This window comes from Spermophilus citellus, assembly GCF_964194105.1.
Source record: "Spermophilus citellus genome assembly, chromosome: 2".
Classification (NCBI taxonomy): Eukaryota; Metazoa; Chordata; class Mammalia; order Rodentia; family Sciuridae; genus Spermophilus; species Spermophilus citellus.
Window position 1 is genome coordinate 1718831 of NC_138183.1, and position 18514 is coordinate 1737344.

The 18514-nt window shown below is 59.8% G+C and overlaps 1 protein-coding gene and 2 long non-coding RNA genes across 4 annotated transcripts; 1 reads left to right on the forward strand and 2 right to left on the reverse strand.

Annotated features, from left to right (window-relative positions):
- Window positions 1-3484: 3484 nt before the first annotated feature.
- LOC308642234 lies at window positions 3485-5516 on the reverse strand. The gene is made up of 3 exons (XR_014020506.1): window positions 5380-5516; window positions 4606-4750; window positions 3485-4444 (listed from the first exon to the last, which is right to left on the reverse strand). It is a non-coding gene; the product is annotated as an uncharacterized lncRNA (long non-coding RNA).
- A 583-nt stretch (window positions 5517-6099) lies between these two features.
- LOC308642235 lies at window positions 6100-9650 on the reverse strand. Its single transcript, XR_014020507.1, has 3 exons — window positions 9516-9650; window positions 7149-7359; window positions 6100-7037 (listed from the first exon to the last, which is right to left on the reverse strand). It is a non-coding gene; the product is annotated as an uncharacterized lncRNA (long non-coding RNA).
- Window positions 9651-9711: 61 nt separating this feature from the next.
- On the forward strand, window positions 9712-13552 carry TMEM250 (transmembrane protein 250). Of its 2 annotated transcripts, none has more exons than XM_081281043.1 (2): window positions 9712-10089; window positions 11550-13551. In XM_081281043.1, the coding sequence occupies exon 2, from the start codon at window positions 11589-11591 to the stop codon at window positions 12084-12086; it is 498 nt and encodes a 165-aa protein (XP_081137169.1). In that variant the 5' UTR covers window positions 9712-10089; window positions 11550-11588; the 3' UTR covers window positions 12087-13551. The 2 variants fall into 2 exon arrangements, with proteins under 2 accessions (XP_081137169.1, XP_081137170.1); XM_081281044.1 differs by lacking the exon at window positions 9712-10089 and adding an exon at window positions 10454-10520 and having other exon boundaries at window positions 11550-13552.
- Window positions 13553-18514: the final 4962 nt, after the last annotated feature.

An 18514-nucleotide genomic window follows, 5' to 3' on the forward strand; every position in this document is an offset into this window, starting at 1 on the left:
CTTCTCCCTGTTCACCGCAGCTGGTTTTCAATCGGGAATAGCCCACCTACTAAAATCAACAAACGGTAAGGAAGTGAGACTGGCTGTCAGGTGATGAGGGGGAAAGTCCTGGTGCCCATCTCTATTCTTGGGGCAGGTAGACAAACAGGAGCTGCCCACAGAGGCCACAGATGGACACAGGTGCACGGGTTAATGGACAAGACATGGTCAGACCACAGGCAGAGGGCACAACACCTTGCCCGGAACCCCTGGGAATGGTCAGGGGCCCCACTACCACTCAGCAGCCCATCTGTGGTGGCCAAGCTCCATCCACTCTGCCCACCTCAGCAGGGGACCCAGACACCCCGGCCAACCCAGAGGCAGGCCACTGGGCCACCCTTTAGGATGCCACTCCTGGGCCACCATTTGTCCCAGGCATTGGAAACCCCTCTTAGAACTTGGCCCCAGCAGAGCTTTTATTCCAATTTCCTTCATACTGACCAGAGATATGGGATGCTGGAGATCAGGGACCCAGTGTCCAGCAACCTGCTCCCAGCCCTTCCCGTTTATCCATCTCCACCTCCTCGTTTTCTGTCTTGGAACCCTGTGGGTCCTCTTGAGAGTCCCCCTTTGCCCTCTTTCTGTCTTTCATCGGGGAATTGAACCCATGAAGACTCTACCCCTGAGCCACATCCCCAGCCCTTTTTATTTTAAGTTTGGTCTCACTAAATTTCTGGAGATGTCCTCAAACTCATGATCCTCCTGCCTCAGCCTCCCAAGCTGCTGGGATTACAGGTGTGCACACCATGCCCAGCTGCCTTTGACATTCTTTCCTTTTTTTCCAATTGTGATATATATGAAAAACTTAACTTTTTTAGTTTTGTTTCCATCCTGGGATCTAACCTAGGGCAAGCACTCCGCCACTGAGCCACATCCCCCAATCCACCATTTTGGTCCTTTTTTAAGTGCACAGCTCAGTGGCATTGAGTGCATCCACCACAGTGCAGCTGCCACCTCTGACCAGCTCCAGAACTTTTTCATCTTCCTAAACTGAAACTCGGTCCCCATGAACACTGTCCCCACAAACAGGGCTGCTCACCCGCCACTCCACCTCCGCTCAAGACTGATATATCACACAGGCTCTGTCCTGTGTCTGGGCTCTTCCCTCAGCAGAATGTCCCCAGGGTCTGTCCGTCTTACTGCCCAGCATGGATCGCCAGAGGCTGCTGATGGTTCCACAGAAACCCTCCACCAAAACGCGGGAAGGGCCAGGGGCCAGAGCAATGAGGTGGGGGGGGGTCCCCAGGGGGTTCAGAGATGGGGGTCCTGAGACACAGGCAGCAGCTGGGAGGAAAGACCAAGTCTAGCCTCTCAGGCACGCTGTCCGCCCGCCCATGGACTCTCCTCCCTCCCCGACTGCAGCATGGGGGGGTGCGGGTAGACTTGCCTCTGCTGGAGCTAGCCCCTAAGGCCCCAGACAGACAGAACGGCCATGCGACCCCAACCCCATCTGTAAAGCATGCACCCCGCACTCCGCAGGTCTCAAGGTGCCGTGGCTGCTGGGACTTGCGCTTCCTGGGACATGGCCAGCTTTGCAGCATCTGAAGGGAGCCAGATGGTCATGGGGTGCTGCACGAGTGCCCACAGCACAGGTGGCACAGGAGCCACCACTGGGCCCTGGCCTTGAGACGGCCACATCCCCCCAGGCCCAGGAGCAGGCTCTCTAGCACTCTTCCCTGGAGTGCCCACCCACCTGCCACCACCTCTATCTCCCAAGAGACACAACCCGGGATGAATTGAGGCAGCAGGGGGAGAGCAGGGGGAGAGGGTGGGAACGGAGCCGCGCAGGCAGGCACACTCCTGTTCTGAGGCCAGAGGAGCCAGCAAAGGCATGGTGGCCTTCTTCCAAGTCTGGCCAGGCCAGGTGACCCACATGGAGGACGCCTGCTCCTGGACGGAGGCAGGGGTGGAGGGAAGCCTTGTGCCCGATGGGGGAGTCTGCCTCCTGGGGAGAGAAGAGGAAACAGCCTCCTTAGTGGGGAAAGCCCGGGCTGGGGTGCAGCCTATGGGCAGAGCACTGGCCTGGCTTCGAGCCTCAATGCGAAAAAAGTAAAAGAACGGCATTCTCTGTGGCCAGGACCAGCCTGCTGCCCTGGCCCCTTGAGGGGCATGCTCACCGAGTCCATCTTCTCCCGGCCTCCACCTCACTCTGAGGCTGATTAAATTAGTGAATGCAATCACAATCTGAAGCGAGTTAATTGAGAGAATTTATTTGGGCCTGACAGTTTTATGCATGTTTGATTAAGTATTATAGGGTTTGTTTTTGATTTTGCATAATTTAACTTTAAATCCTGCACTGGGGGGCCCATCAACCATTAACGACCAAAATAAACCTCTTTTCAGATGCATCCATTTATGATTTATTTCTGAGTGCAATATCTTCCAGATTTTTTTGGTGCTGTTTCCAAAGTGACAAATATGTTTAAAGTAACATTTTGGGCCATCCCACTCATCCTATAAATCCTCCAGAATGCATACAATTCATTAAAAGTTTTGAAAGAAGTACAAGTTAGCATTTATACTGCAACAAGTGACACATAAATGCCTGCGTTTGTCTTCCAAGCAAGCCATAAAATGTACCCGCTAGCCGGTTCCCTGGAGCCTGCATATCACCCACGCTCTGGGGTGATGATCAGCCTTGTCACAAATCTTCAGTCCTGTCAAAGTGAAGCTGCTCAGTCAGGAGTTCAACTCGAGTCTTTTGTGAAATTAGCACAGAGGCATCAGAGCCCAGGCCTGGGTCTGGGACGCGGGCAGCCCTGGGAGAGGGAGCACCAGCTCCTGGGGCCCCTTCACATCTGGGTCACCTAACAGCCAAGGGGGGTCCTGCTGCCTGTGGGAGGCCAGGACCACAAGGAGACAGAGCAGCCCTGCCCTCCGGGGCCGCTGACTGAGGCCTGCTGTTTCTCGGCTTCCCAGGGGTAGCACTGAGTCTGTCCCGGCCCCGGCCTTGGCAGAGGGCTTCCTGCCATAGATTCCCTGTTTTCCCTTTTGGTGCTGAGGAGGAGCCCGGGCCTCACTCATGTTGGGCAAATGCTCTACCCCCAGCCTTACCCCAGCCCCAGGGAAGATGAAAGAGTGGCCCTAGGTTAGATCCCAGGGATGTTCCCTGGACCAGGGCTGGTCTGTGATCTGGCCAGGCCTGCCGCCCCCCAGGGCCCTGGAGCCTCCGTTCCGAATGCCCAGCACAAGGCCGCACTCTAAGCAACAGCCAAGCACACGTGGGGCTGCTCTGCGGCAGGTGGTCTCTGTCCCAGGGAGGAGCTCAGGCCACTGGAAAGAAGGGGCACAGGTGAGCCATCACATGGAGGGAAAGGTGGGGTGCAGAGGAGGGGGTCCATGGCCTCGGGCCTCTACCCGAGGAAGCAGGGGGCTGCTGTGGGTGTAGCTCCTGGTCACCAAGAGGGCTCTCTGAGCAGAGCTCTGGCCTGTGCTGTGGCCAGCAAGGCACAGAGCGTTGGCACAGGTCCTGCCCCTCACGACCCTGTGACCTTGAGCAAGTTACTAGTCCCTTGGTCTCCTGTAAAAGGGGACAGGAGCAGCCATCAGCTGTGGTACCCAGTGCCCTTGGGTTCAGTGACACAGAGACCAACAAGTGCCTGGTACACGCACAGCTGGTGTGCTCCCTTCTCAGGCTGGCCACTCGCCCCAGGACAAGGCAGCCAGGAGCAGTGAGGAAGCCCCCCTCGCAGGGGAGGGGTCTAAGCGAGAGGTTTGTTGCCCTCAGGCCCTGCACAGCCATCTCCTCCCTCTGCCCTCACGCGGTCACCCTGTGGTGTGCCTCTGTCCTGACCACTGGTCCTAGTTGACCTGAGTGCCAGGAATGCACAGGGTTACTGTTGGTTGTATTAATTCGAGTGTGTGTGGAGGAAAGACCATAAGCAACGTGCCCCTGATGTGATGTGAGTGGCAGAACCGAGGCCAACTGCGGCCCAGGCAGACCTAGATAGTGATGTCAGCGTCTGCACTGCTGCAAGCACAACTGAACTAGGACTTAAAACCCAGACTCCGGGGGGCAATGGGACCAACAGGACCTGGACAGAGGGAGGTCTCCGTCGCTGCTGTCTCCCCACCAGACTCCTCCAGCTTGAATCTAGTTCCAGAGACCCCGACTTAGGACCCATGTCAGGTGAGCATCTGGGACCCTTGGGTAGCCTCAGTTAGGACTCAGAATCAGGATGTGTGTCTGAAGTGTGATGAGCATCAATAAAATAGACCTGATGGAACCCAGCTGTGCCTTAGACTGAGACACTAACAACCGCTCGTCACACTAGTGGATCACGGTCTTAGTCAGCTTTCATTGTTGAGACCAAAAGTCGTAGAACAACTTAGAGGAGGAAAAGTTCATTTTTGCTCGTGGTTTCAGAGGCTCAGTCCATGGCTGGCCGGATCCATTGTTCTGGGCCTGAAGTAAAGCAGAGCATCATGGAGGAAGGGCCTGGCAGAGACAGCTGGTCATTCATGGTGGCCAGGAAGCAGAGAGAGCGCAAGCTACAGGCCAGGGACAAAATATAACCCCAAAGGCACATCCCCGGGACCCAGCCTCTCCAGCCACACCCTATATACCAGCTAGTCTAGTCCAGGGGATGACCCACTGAGGCAGCCGTGGCTCTCACAGGCTATCATCTGATCTTGGAGCGTCCCGGCTCTGTCTCTCATGAGCTTCTGGGGGACATCACAGATCAACCATAGCAGGGCCCATCCTAGGGAGCTTTGCACGTGTTGAGGGTCAGGCTGTAGCACATGAACGAGGGACACAACTCACTCCATAGCAGCACCTTGAATGTCTCCGGTTCTGTCGTCAGACTGACCCATGCCAAGGTGGGTCAGGCTCAGGTCTCTCGGGAAGCTCCAGAGAGGATGCCCGAGGGCTAGCCCTATGCAGCCTCGCAGGGGCTCAGGGTCTGTTCCCAGATGGCTGGCTGTTGTGGAGGCCTCAGCTCCTCCTGAGCAGGCCGGGAGCAGGACTGCTAGAACACCCACCCAGCATGGCAGCTGAGGGAGGCGGAAACCCAGGCATTCTGTGGCCCAGCTCAGAAGTCGCCACACCCCATCCACCACACTTTTCTTTGGTACTGGGGTTGAACCCACAGGGCCTTACTCCTGTACTTACAGTTCAGATGGCCGGCTGGTCACCCACTGGCACCCCTCTCATGGCCTCCCCATGAGACTTCCCAGCATAGCAGCTGGTGCCCAGAGGGAGCAGTGCCCAGGAGGCTGAGAGAACAGCCGGCTTCTCTGAGAGCCCAGAACCACACAGCACAGTCCTCTGGGCCTCCTCTGACTCCAGGCCAGTCGCTAAGGTGGACCACCATGGGGGGGGGGGAAGTAGACTCCTACCTTGATGGCAAGCGGGATGGGCTGCAGAAGAGGCACGGGTGGCTGTGCAGGAAGACAGCGTGTCCCTCACATTGTCCTGTCTTGGGCTCCTCAGCACTTCTTGGAAGCGGGGTGGGGTGGAGGGGGATTATCATTGAGCTTGAAGCCACACTGGGCCTCCCCCAGGAGGGTCAGTTTGAAAATGACCCTGGAGAACTCAGTGACTTGGGAGCCTGAGGCAGGAGGATCACAAGTTCCAGGTCAGCTTTGGCAAGTTTGAGGCCAGTTTGAGCAACTTATTGAGACTGTGTTTCAAAATAAAAACTAAAAAGGGCAGGGTGTGGCTCAGTGGTAGAGTGCCTCTGGGTTCACACTCCAGCACACACACACAAAAGACTTTGGGAGATTCTGGATGGGGCTCAGCAACAGAGGCTTGCCCCGCATGTGCAAGGCCCTGGGTTCCATCCCCAGCATCACCAATTAAAAAAAAAAAGGGGGCTGGGGATGTGGCTCAAGCGGTAGCGCGCTCGCCTGGTGTGCGTGCGGCCCGGGTTCGATCATACAAAGATGTTGTGTCTGCTGAGAACTAAGAAAAAATAAATATTAAAATTCTCTCTCTCTCTGTCCCCCTCTCTCACTCTCTCTTTAAAAAAAAAAGGCCCAGGAGATGTCACTTGTCTCCCTTTCCCTCCCCCTCACAAGCCCTTCAGTGGGTCACAACTGATCTAGCAGCAAGAGCTGGTCATATCAGGCCCAGAAGTCACCTGGCTAGGCAAAGCGCCAGGTGTCCTTATCCCTGCACCTACCCCCAGCTGGCAGATGGTATGGGGGCAGGTGCAAAGCTCTCCCAGGCCGGCAGGCAGGACCCCTCCTCTCAGCTCTCCCAGGCGTGGGCAAGCCTGCCCAGCACCTGTGTACCAATGGAGCGAGGGACTGCTGCTCAAATTGTGGACTGGCAGCTGCCCCTGGCCAAGCCAGGCCAGACCACAGGTATTCTAGGCACAGGGGGCCAGTGAGTCCCTGAGGCAGCTGCTCACCTCTGCCACTCTGCTGCGAAGGCGCTAAGTAGCCACAGGCCCTGCACATGTGAGCGTCCATCCCGCCTGTGCCGAGTTCCCAGCCCAGGCTGAAGGCCTCCCTTGCACTGGCGCCCCTCCCCAGCCCCATCCCTGCTTCTCAGGCCATCCCAGCAGGTGGCGCCAGGCCGGCGCTCAGAGCTACACTGGGAGGAGTGAGGACCGAGATGGGGACCCTAGCTACCTTTCCACAGCAAGATAAGCTGCTGGAGGGCCTTTCGGGCAGGCCGCTGAGCTGCACAGGGCACACTGGGAGGGCCCAGCTGTGGTCAGGTCCTGGGGTGGAGGTCATGGACTCAGTTCAGTAGGTGGCTTCCAGAACTTCCCAGGAGTGAAGTCATGACAGCAGGGCACAAGGTAAAGGTAGGGGGCGTTTCCTGGAGCTTCCCTGGCTCACCTCCTGGGATAGAAGAGGAACCGAGGGAGCCTGGGGGCCAGGGAGGTGGTGACAGGGAGGCTGCAGGCAACCTCGCAGAGGCAGGGATCTTCCAGAGGGGTCTTGAAGGGTGAGCAGAGGTTGGCAGGTGGAGGAGGAACAGAGACTCATACAAGGAAGGCATGAAGGGGCAAGTCAGGGACAAGCCACCCCAGGATGTGTGGCAGCTGGAGGGGAGACAGAAATGCCCCCAAAACCATCAACCCGAGGGCCGAAGACACACAGCCCAGGGAAGAGGTGCATTTTAAGAGGCTTCTTAAAAACCCGTCGCCCTTCACCTGCTGCTGGGAAGTTTCCAACGCTTCCTGGCTATGCTCAGCTCCACCACGGTGGCAGGAGGACCAGGGCCACATACCACCAAGCTCCTCAGACCCTTCCACAAGACAGGGGCCAGTGTGAGCATGGGACAGGGAGGGAGCTACGGGAGGCTGGGGCTCTGCAGGGCAGCCAGGAAGAGTGCCAAAGGAGTGGCCACAGCCAGAGTCAGTCCTGAGGACAATAAGAGAAGGCCCGCATCGGCTCCACAGGGACCAGCAGGCCTGAAATTAGTCCTAGGTGGAGGAATTTGCAGCTTCTGCAGCTCCCCACCCAACACCCCTGCCCAGGTCACACCAGTCTCTTTCTCCTGGGGCTCTCACCACCCTCCAGCCCTAAGTGACACCTGGACCTCTGAGAGAAGGATGGGCAGGGGTTGGCCACACACGCTGGTGGTGCTGGCAATGACCTGGGGCTGGGGCCAACTGGATAGATGCCTAACAGGAGAGTCAGGGCCATTAGCTACAGACAAGGTGACAGGGTAGTGGGACAGACCTCAGAGCAAGACCAAACTGGCCACGTCCCTGGAAAGCACACCAGGGGACCTGAAGTCCCCACCTGGAGGCCTTGGGGAGGGTCCTGGTCTCCTTGAAGAGATTCTAATGCAGGGGATGTTGTGGCTGCTCCAAGTGATACATGCCTCCTTAATTTCTCTCCCAAAAGCTTTTTTATAACAGTGAAAAGAATAGGCACGGAAATGTGTAAAAAAAAAAAAAAAAAGTGAAAATGACCTCTGAAACTAAAGTAAATGAAAACGCTCTGCAGACATCCCCCTGCCTCAGGACTTCGACCGAATAATGCACCCACAGCCCTGGTGGGCCATCCTCAAAGGCCTGCTTCACCTGGCTTGTGCAGTCCACCCAGGTCTCTCAAGAGTGGGCGCAGATGGCAGTGACTTCACCCATCCTTAGGTCAATCAGTCTCTTGGGGACTGATGCCACCCACAGCCCTCAACAGACCCTCACAACACCTGGAAGGTAGTACTGCTCATCTGAAAGGAGGGCAGTCTGTGCCACCCCGCCTTGGGCCTTGGCCTATGGTGAGTCTGCACACCTGCCACCCACCTGCCATCCACCCTCATCCTTCCTCACTGCAAGATGGTGGGCACCTCCAGCAGGTTGTTCTATTCATGTTTCCCACCGAGGGGCAGTGTGGGTGGACGACCTTCTCTGGAGTCAGCCCTGTATTCTTCCCCAACTATGCACAACAGGATGTGGGGGGCTGAAAGGGCTGGAGCCAACGGCTGTGGGGTCACTAAGGGAGAGCCAGGGAGCCCCAAATGAAGGCACAGGGCAGGGGAAGAGCTGCTCCACAGGGTGACTGCTGCTCCATAGGGTGACTGCCTCCAGTGTGCTCGAAGCCCAGAGTGGCAGACAGGCAGCCTCCTGCTGGCCCACGCCTCGTCCAGGCCAGGGACACAGCCCAATGCTGCACGAGAGGCAAGCACTGGTTGGTCTGATCTTAACAGGCCCTTAAAAGAGACAATTAAACCCAGCCATCAGGGCCCTGTTTCACTGTTTCTGTGTTCACATGTGTACAGTGTGGGGAAGCAATGGCCCAGGCTTCTCTGGGGAGAGCTCTGCTGGTCACTGAAGAACCGGCTCCCGGTGCTCTCCCAGGGGCCCTCACTAGTCCAGTCAGTTTTTAGACTCCAGCTCAGGCTGGGTAAAGGCTCTCTGGTCCTCAGAGGGGCCTCGCCCTCTCCTGCACAGTAGAGACTGAGCCGGCCCCAGCCCCAGATGGCTCTTCCAGCTGCTGGGAGCCCTTATCTCAAGGGCCTCCACCCAATAGCCTGTCACCCAGCTCTGCCACCTGAACAGCCTGCACCCTGTGACTGGACCGCAGTGGGCCGGAGGGTCAATGGGGGAACTCTGAAGGGCCACAGCTTTCCAGACTCACATGGGTGGTCTGACCCTGTGGACATTTCCAGCACACCCCTGTCCGCGACCTCTGTCGCCTGCAGGGCCTTGGCTGGCCTGCAGGATCCACCCTCATTATATTTTTTGTGTTACTGGGGAGTGAACCCAGGGACGTTCTACCACTGAGCTCCATCCCCAGCCCTTTTCATTTTGAGACAGGGTCTTCCTAAATTGCTCAAGCTGGCCTCGAACTAGTCATCCCCCTGCCTCAGCATCCCGAACCGCTGGGATTACAATTAGGGTCACCACGCCCGACCCAACTTCCTTCTGGGGCTCTAGGGAACCCCGCGCGGTGTCACTCCCAGCTCGCCGCCGACAGCCCTGGTAAACCCGCTCGGCTGCTGCACTGCCCACCGCCGCCCGGCCTCCGGCCTCCGGGGGGGTCTCCCGCCTCCGGGGAGCAGCTCATACTCGGTCAGCCCAGCTCCCCCGCAGCGTCGAGGACGCGCGCGCCGAACTCTCCCGGGGGAGTGGGGTGGGTGGGGGTGCGGCCCAACGCATGAGCGCGCCTGCGCACTGCCGAGCCCTCAGGCCCGCGCAGTTCCTTGTCTGCGCCTGCGCAGTTCCTTGTCTGCGCCTGGGCGGTGACGTCACAACCGCTCGCGGCTCGTACGCGCGCGCCGTGACAGAATCGAGTTCTGGGACGCTTCGCGCGAGGCCAAAACGAGCACAGCGAGGCTTCGCCGTGCCGGCGCGAGCGGAGGGGGCGGGAAGCCCGCTCTACGGTGGCCGCGGAGGGACGGCGCTACGGCTCCCACGCTGGGCCAAACGCCTCGGGCGGCCGGGCCCGGGCACGCCCTCCCCTCCGGGCTTGCCCCAGCCGGGGACGCGTGAGGGGCCGCGCCAGCGCTCGGAACTCTCGGCAGAATGCAGTCGTCCTGCTCTCGGAGCTTCGGGCGAGAGGGGCGCCCGCAGGCCCAGTCCCCAACACCGCCGGCCTGCCTCCTGGTCCAGGACGCCGGCGCCGCCGCGAAGAAGGCACCGGGTGAGCGGCCGGCGGGGAGGGCGGGACCTGGCCGCGGGCCGTCTCCAGGGCAACGCGCGGCGCCGACGCCCGGAAGTGGCGCCCGCAGATGCCCTGGGCGACGGGCCGGGGTCGCGCGCGGCCCGCGGGGCTTCCGAGTGTGACGCGCCTGCGCGTGGCCCCCTGCGCCCCTTGGCATTCATGGGCACGGGGAGGGTGGCCGTGTGGTGGTCCGCGGGCCGAGCGTGGTCTGCAGGGAGGCTCGTGGTGTGGAGCACCCGGCACCCGGCGCTCAGCCTTATGCACCTGCCGGCTCCGCTGTGCTGTCTCGCAGCCACCAGTGCACCTGCCGAGGCACCGGGTGGCTGGAGCAGAATGGAGCCTTCTGCGCGGGGTACAGTGACACGCCCAAACGAGGGCGTTGTCCTATCCCCGCAGCGACTGGAGACTGGGTAAAGCTTTGCAGAAGCGCCCGGACTGGGCACGGGACGGATCAGGGTATCCGCCCCCTGAGTGCCTTTGGCTGCGCAGCCATTTGCTCTGGACCTGTGTCCGGGAGGGGGAGCTAGATTGAAGTCCATCTGAGGACGTGGAAGCTTTTGAATGCCTTGTTACTAACTTTCGTTATCGGATTTTCTACATCCTGAACTCTCAATTTGCTGTTTCCTTCCACAGATTATCGAAGCAAGTTGTAAATGGCATTTACTAGGTGCAACTAGAGAGCCATGTGCCATTTTCTCCTTTCTTTTGTAGCCCAGTCTGAGGGGCTGCTGCATCCCGTGGCAAACAGCATGGACCCAACCCTGTGGCCCTGCTTTGCCATGACACCCCCAGGTATCCTCCCTGGTTCAGGCAACCCTGGGAGGATAGAGCTGTTGCCCCCCCCCCCCCTGCTTACAGAGCAGGAGCCTGTGCTCAAGTAACCTGCCCCAGAACATTCCTAAGAAATAACACCACCAGGGCTCAGGCCCCACCAGGTGACTCCAGAGTCCCCATCTATCTGCATCTTGTTCCTCATCCTAATCTTATTGTTCCTTGTGGAATGGCCTTCAAGGACTGTTGTCCCTGAAATCCGCGGAAGTCTTGAGCAATAGTAGACATACAAAATTAAAGCAAGACAAATCTAGAGAACGGTGACTGTGAGAAGCCTTTGGAAAGGAGTGAGCTGAGCCAGACTCTGCTTGTCTGGACCCCAACTGTTTTGTCACTGCTCTCAGGGAGGCCCTCTTGGGTGAGGGGGCCATGGTCACTTTCCTGGCCTTGCTCAGCATTGTGGGTAAAGTGCCACTTCTGGATTTTACATTGTGGGTCCCTTGGAAGAATCCTCAGGAGGGTTTGTAAAAAGGAAAGGTGGGGACTGAGTCCCAGTCCTGAGCTCCAGGCCTGGCATTTGAGCCTGCTTGGCGGGCTGATTTCTCAGGGAGAGACACCCTCACCATGTCCTCAGACTGACTTGATGCCCTCCTTGTGTCTCCCCCCAGGACCACGCCTCTTCTGAGGTCTCCAAGGCCTAGGCGCCCATGACACCCATGCTGACTGCCTCCTGGAGGCTGCACCGCCACTACGAGCTAGCGCCACCGCCGCTGCCGCCGGGGCCAATGCCTGTCATGCCCATCCCACGACGGGTGCGCTCCTTCCACGGCCCGCACACCACCTGCCTGCACGCAGCCTGCGGGCCAGTGAGGGCCTCGCACCTGGCGCGCACCAAGTACAACAACTTCGACGTGTACGTCAAGACGCGCTGGCTTTACGGCTTCATCCGCTTCCTGCTCTACTTCAGCTGCAGCCTCTTCACTGCGGCGCTCTGGGGCGCGCTGGCCGCGCTCTTCTGCCTGCAGTACCTGGGCGTGCGAGTGCTGCTGCGCTTCCAGCGCAAGCTGTCGGTGCTGCTGCTGCTCCTGGGCCGCCGGCGGGTGGACTTCCGCCTCATGAACGAGCTGCTCATCTACGGCATCCACGTGACCATGCTGCTGGTCGGGGGCCTGGGCTGGTGCTTTATGGTCTTTGTGGACATGTGAGGGCGTGGCCTCCGCCTGACTTGATGGGGTGGGCTGGTCAGGGCATTGTGCACCGGCGTCCTATAGGCGACCACTGCAGAACATGCTCCCCTTTGGGGGAGAAAAGGGCTGAGACTATTCTGTGATAGGAACCACTGCCCCTCTGCTGGCCTCTGTGTCCCCTGCTGGCTGGGCTTCTGGCTCTGTGGTGGTCTGCTCACCTCCTTCCAGGTCGTCCTGTGGGGTGGCTTCTGTCTGTTCTACACTTTGAGAGTCTCTGTGACACACACCCCACAGTTAGGCCCTACCGGTGGTTTGGGAGACCCTAGACATGGGTGTACTGCCCAGGAGCAGATCTGGACAGGGTACCCCCTGGCTGCTTGGCCCTCTTCCTGCACACCTTCAGCCCATCCTGGCCTTGGTCAGTGTTGGCCTCCACTGGCAGACACTGCACTGTCTCACAGCTGCCCACTCCCTCCCTCCTGCCTGTCACCCTGAGGGGCTGTGTGGGTCCCCTTGGATGGCTCAGATGCAGTCTGGCTGGAGTGCAGACAGCCTTGGCTGGTCCCTGGCTCAGGGGCATCCCAGGGTGTGTGGGAGCCAGGTAGAGCTCCTTCTACCTCCACCCGGCCAGGCCTGCTGAGAATGTTCCCTGTACTGCATGCTGCTGCGAGCGTGGGGTGTCTGGGAACAGGCTTTTGGCCTGTCTTCCTGTGAGACAGCACCCAGCACTGAGACCTGCCTTTCTGGAGCAGGTTCCGGGGGTGGGCCAGGCCCACCACAGAGAGCCTCCCCCAGCGCTGTCCCCACCCTGCTGTGGCTGTTGAAGCATCCAGGTGTGAGAGTGTGACTGAGGGACAGGCAGGGTGTCCTCGGAGCAGGGAGCACCTGGGCCCCTGATCTAGCTTCCTGTGTTGAAGGGGCTCTGGTCAGTTACGTAAGGTGTAGGACACTAGCCTGACCCTGAGGATGGCTACTTGGTCAATACTTGCTTCACCCCAAGTTGTCCCCACTTCCTGGGTTGGGTGGTGGCCCCTTTAAACTTGCCCTGCCAGACAGACCAGTGGCCGGGGATCTGTGAGGACAGTTGTGTGCCCTGAAGAGCAACTTAGGGAAGCAGAAGCTCCTGGCCACAGATGGCGCTGTAGTTTGTAGCCAGCCTCCGTCCACTGCTCTTCCAGAGGGAGGCTCCAGAGGGCGCCTGTGAGCCGGAGGGCGGGCGCAGAGCTTCCCAGACCCGCTTTTCTCCTGCTGCAGAGAATCTATTGCACTAGGTCATGCGCTTTCCTCAAGCCGCTTTGTTTACGCTCACTGACTCCTGTCACAGAATGGGCAGAGCCCCTCCAGGGCATAGGAGGAGGAGGTGGGTGCTCCAGAACCCAGGAGGGGCTGGTTGTGCTGCCTTGAATGTAAACACCATGCCAGGGGCGACAGGACCGCTGCGTGCTGCACCCCGCTGCCCAGTGTCTTAATGAGATGAGCCACCTGCATTAAACCTATTTTTTTAACACGTTGATGGAGTGATTGCTTAAAGCTCAGAATATTTATCTGCTTTTAAGGATAGAATCACCAACCAAAAAGACCTCAGACTACAGGAGTTTCTCTTCGTGAGGAACTTGGCCTCTGTGGAGTGGAAGTCCACACTCCGGTCCTCCCACCCACAAAGACTTCTTACAGCTCTGAGGCTACCACCACACCTGATTTCAGCCATTATGGCCAGAAAGTTACAGAAGGGAACAGGTTAGTGACAGAGAGACCCTCCCACTGTTTCTGGATGAGACAACTTTGTCCCGGGGCAGCATGGGAACAGAGGGGCCAGGTTTGAGTATCGGGGCTTCTGACTGCCCTGTGTGTCCCAGGCTCCAGATGCAGTAGGATCTTGGGGGTGTCGAAGCTGGGCCCGGGTCAGCCAGGCGTGAGGGTGGCTGTGCCCACGATGGACCCTGCTAGGCTGCTTGACATGCCCAGGGGGACACCACCTTCCCAGCAGCTGCTGGCCGGCCTTGTCTTCCACGGGTCTGGGGAATCTTGCTGTTTCCGCGGGGCTGGGGTCAAGCCCGGGGTCTTGCACACAGGACAGGCAGGTGCTGAAGCCCTGAGCCCTGTCCTCGTGCCCACTGTTAACCAGGCTGCCTCTGTCCAGACTGCACAGGGGCTGCTCCATCCACACTGCAGCCCCATGAGGCCACTGAGCATGTGGGCCCCAGGTGACTGAGGTCCCTTTCAAGGAGCCTCCTGGGGCTGCAGAACCACAGCTCTGAGGCACTGCCCCCGAGCCTCTGACCACCGTGTGGCACACAGACCTGTCAGTGCTGTAGGACTGGATAAGCACACCTGGGGGGCAGACCAGGGACCCCCAACAATGGCTGTGCTTCCATCGGTGGGGACACAATCGAGAGCTATGTCCCTGGGCCTGGGAATTCATCTGAAATGCCTTATTTAGAGCAAATCTATTTGCTCATTAAGGACTCCAAGTCCCTGTGAAAAAATGGGGATGGCCAGCGTCCTTGGAGGCCACAGCAGTGGGTGGGGAGGAGTAGAGGGCAGGGGAGGTGCTGAAACAGACCTGGCCTGGGAGGGCAGTGGTGCCAGCTCTGCAGGGAGGTGGCTTAGGGGACAGGTTTGACCCCACTTGAGTAAACTGTCCATCCAGCTGCCTCCCCACCCCCTCAAGTGGCCCAGACTGCCCGTGAGGTAGAAATGGTCAGGAGAGGCAGAGGGACATCTCCAAGGCTAGGGAGGGAGTGGGCAGGAGGCCACCTGCTATCAGGTAGGTGGTGGGAGAGCAGGGACATGAAGACCAAGAGGCTACCCCACAGGGAGACCTGCCCAACCCAGGTGCTGGCTGAGAGGATGCCGGTGACTGCAGCCCGGCAGTGGTGGTGGGTGGGCAGCAGGTGGAGCAGTGTGGGAGAGGCGCTGAGGCCTGAGCCATCTTCCTGGCGTGTGGAGCAGAGGGGAGGAAGCAGCCCGGGGCCAGACCACCAAGAACATACCCAACCAAGGCAGAGGTCCCAGGTCCACGGGTAGCTGTGGGGCTGGCGGTGGAATTGGGGCTCTGGGGAAGGTGCTTCTGGGCAGGAGATGGGAGGAACAGGATCCCAGCAGAGGAGGAGGAGGAGCAGAGGACAGCAATGAGGGGTGGAGGGGGGGACGAGGAGAGGCCAGGGCCACAGCCACCTGCCATTGACTGTGTTGGGTTTGGTTTCCAGCCGGTCCATGGGCAGGGGTTCAAGCCTAGCTTTCTTCCATTGTCCACCACACAGGACAACCTCACCCACCCACCTCCTGGAGTGGAGGACATGGGGTCTTTGGAGAAGAGGAAAATCCAGACCCAAGGAGCCAGCAGAGGACAGGGGTGGCGAGAAGGCTGGAGCTTGGGGATTTCTAGAAATGAGATGCTCACTGGAGACAGGCTAGGGGCTGCCCAGTCCCCAGGCACAGGGTGGATGGTGAAGTCGTCTCTGTGCCCTGTCTGCAGCCCTTGGCAGAGACCCAAAGCAAACACGGGGCAAGAGGTGACCTTCCCGGGTGGAGGGGCAAAGTCTCAGTGGGGTGGGGGTGTGAGCAGGGGGCCTGGTCTGACAGCCCCCCAGGAACACCCCCAGTGCTGCTGCAGGCACTGAGGAGCCAGCGTCAAGGAGCTGACCTTGGGACGGCCCTGTCCCTGCCAGTGTGCGAGGGGGGAGGGCGGAGCGGTGGCAGCGTGCCTTCCAGTGCTGATTCAGCGTTTCCCGGGGAGGGGAACTGAGCGGTCCACAGTGGCCAGCCTGCTTTTCTCTTCTCCCTTTTTGGCCTTGTTTGGAAGAAGGGTCCCTCTCTGCACCAGCTCCTCCCAGGAAGGCCCTCTCCTCCTCCCACAGCGGCTCGGAGCTGGGCACTGGCTCCTGGGAAGCAGCATTCCCAGGCGGGTGCGCAGCAGGGGCAACTGTCCAGGAATCCCCAGCAGTCTGGCTGCCTCCCGACAGTTCCCCAAAGAGGGAGCTGCCCCCCAGCATCCTTGCCCGGGCTGGGACTGTTCGGGAGCCGCTGATTCATCTCCAGGGCCCTGTGCCCCTCCCCCACCCAGCTGGGCAGTGTGCCTGGGCTGCTGGCAGCTGTGTCACACGGGACCTCGGCTGGGTGGTGTGGCTCTAGGTGTGTGGCCCACGCTGCGCCTGGGGGTGGGGTGGCCGCCTAAAGCTGCAGAGCTTGCAGGTGCCGCTCCCTGTGGCCTGCTCCCTGCCCCCCATGGCCCTCACACTGTCATCCCGAGCCTCCTGCAGAAGAGCAGCCAGGAAGCAGGGTGTGGGTGGGCACCGGGGCAGGAGCTTGTCTGGGGGCCTCTGGCTACAGTCCTAATCCAGCTCTCAGCAGCTACCAGCCCCCACCAGGGCCAGTCTCCAGAGCCCTGGTCAAGTTGGGCAGAGGTCCTCTGTCCATCTCTGGCTAGGACAGTTGTGGCCACCTGCCCTCCTGACCACAGCTGGGGGTTGAAGAGGCAGGAGTGCCCTGTGCTGAGTCTCATCCTGAGCTAGCCAGGGCAGCAGCTGGGGTCCAGGGGTCTCCCAGGGCGTGGGAGCGCAGCAGGAACGAGCCAAGGGCCCTGCACGCTGCTTTGTCTGCCGCAGATTGGATTCACTTCTAACTGTGGGCACAGGGTCAGGCCAGGGGTGTTGGTACGGGCCACTGACCCAAGCCAGGGCTTGGGGAAGGAAGAGGCCAATTCTGGTTGGGAAGTGGAACCTGTCACCGGCTTGAAGCATCCATGTGAGGCCCCAATGCCCCTGTCATAGTGCAGCCATGGGAAGGGGACAAACACCTAGACAGAGGTGGGAGAGGGTCCAGGTGAGGGGCTGAAGCAGGGGGGGTTGGGGGTGGGAGGCTGGAGGAGCCAGCAGCGGCTCAGGGGGAAGTGGCTAGGTGGGGTCAGGTCACAGGAGCAGAGCAGGGGGCGCAGTGGGTGGGAAGGGCAGTCCTGCCCCACCCTCCAAGCTCTGAGGCGGCCGCTGAGTTGCCACCTTGGCCATCAGCTGCATATCGACCGCCATTCACGGATAGGCTTTCTGCTTTCTCAGAATATTAATGACATCCTGCTGAATGCCACATGAATATTCATCCAGAGATCAATCAAGTCCAGGCTGGCCGACGGCACCTGGAGATGGCTGGCTCAGCCAGGTGGTCCGACCCGCACTCTACGGTGGTGTGGCTGGGGGTCCCTGCCACTCTGGTAGGGGTCCCTCCTCTCTCTGGACAGTCTGGATGGACATCCCTGCTCTACGGCCACCCTGAGCCTGGGAGCCAGGAGCTGGGGACCCCTGGAAGACTCAGGTTTTGCAGTGGGTACTGCCTCCTCAGAAGCCAGGCCTGAGTGAGGCCTTCCTGGGGTCTGGAGCCAAGGACCAGCTCATGAAGCCCAGATGAAGAGGTGGGAGTTGGCCCTGGGCAGATGCAGCCTGTTGCGCCAGGAGGACTCCGGTCTTCCTGGGAGCCCCCAGGTAACCTTGGGTTGGTCTGGAGTCCCTGCACGTCCCCTGCTCACCGCCCCCCCCCCCCCCCCCCCCCCCGGCTACTCTGGCAGCTAAGTGCTCTCCTGAGCAGATTCACACGACAGAGCACGTGGGTTTCTGGCTCTTTCCTGTGGGCACGGCCGGTGCCTGTCCTGCCTCAAGTGCAGGCGTGGGCGCTGCTGCCCGCTGGGCTGCTGCCCTAGCTCCCTGCTGTGGATGAGGGGTGGCACTTCAGCTTCAGCGGGGCAGCGGGCTGTGGGCTTGGCTGTGCTTTTCGGACCGAGGGGGACTCTGCCCCCCGCCTGCCTGCCAGGATGCGGAGCCCTTTGACAATGAGACCCAGGTATTAGTGTGGACTCATTATTTACAGCAGCACCATGACATCATAGGTACATGAATTATTTGTGTGTTTTTCAAATCGTGATGCGATAACCCCGTCTGTTTGCCCAGCTCCCGTAATGCACAGGCGTCCTAATGAACACCATTATCCCTCTGGACGAAGTCCGGAGGCAGTTCCTGCCTTTGCCACTGCCCGCGGGGCCCTTTAGGGGGGCTGCAGCCTCATGTGACCCTCACCCCTCCTGCCGTAGCCAGGTGTGCCCGTCATGCCCGTGTGTGTTACCATATTACCCGCCGTGCCTCCCTCTGTCCTGTGCTCCCTCTGGGTGTTCTCCAAAAGCACCAGGGGCTCTAGAAGCCCTAGGTGACACTAGCAGCCTTATTCCTGAGCTCCTGCACAACACAGGTCTGCCCTACAGAGCTCAGGCAAGTGCCCCCGGGGCTGTTCCCGCACTCGGCTGGCCGCTGTCTTGGAGCCGATCAGCAGGAGGTGCAGCCTCCAGGACCAGCTAACCCCAGGAGGCCAGGGCAGGGACTGGGAGGCTGGACCACAGCTGCAGGAGGAGCTGTGGGCAGGGCCCAGGCCAGGCTGACCAGGGTAGGGCACCATCCTGCCAGGGC

Excerpts from the sequence above, each read along its gene's own strand:
- TMEM250 (XM_081281043.1), top strand. The coding sequence starts at position 11,589 with ATGACACCCATGCTGACTGCCTCCTGGAGGCTGCACCGCCACTACGAG.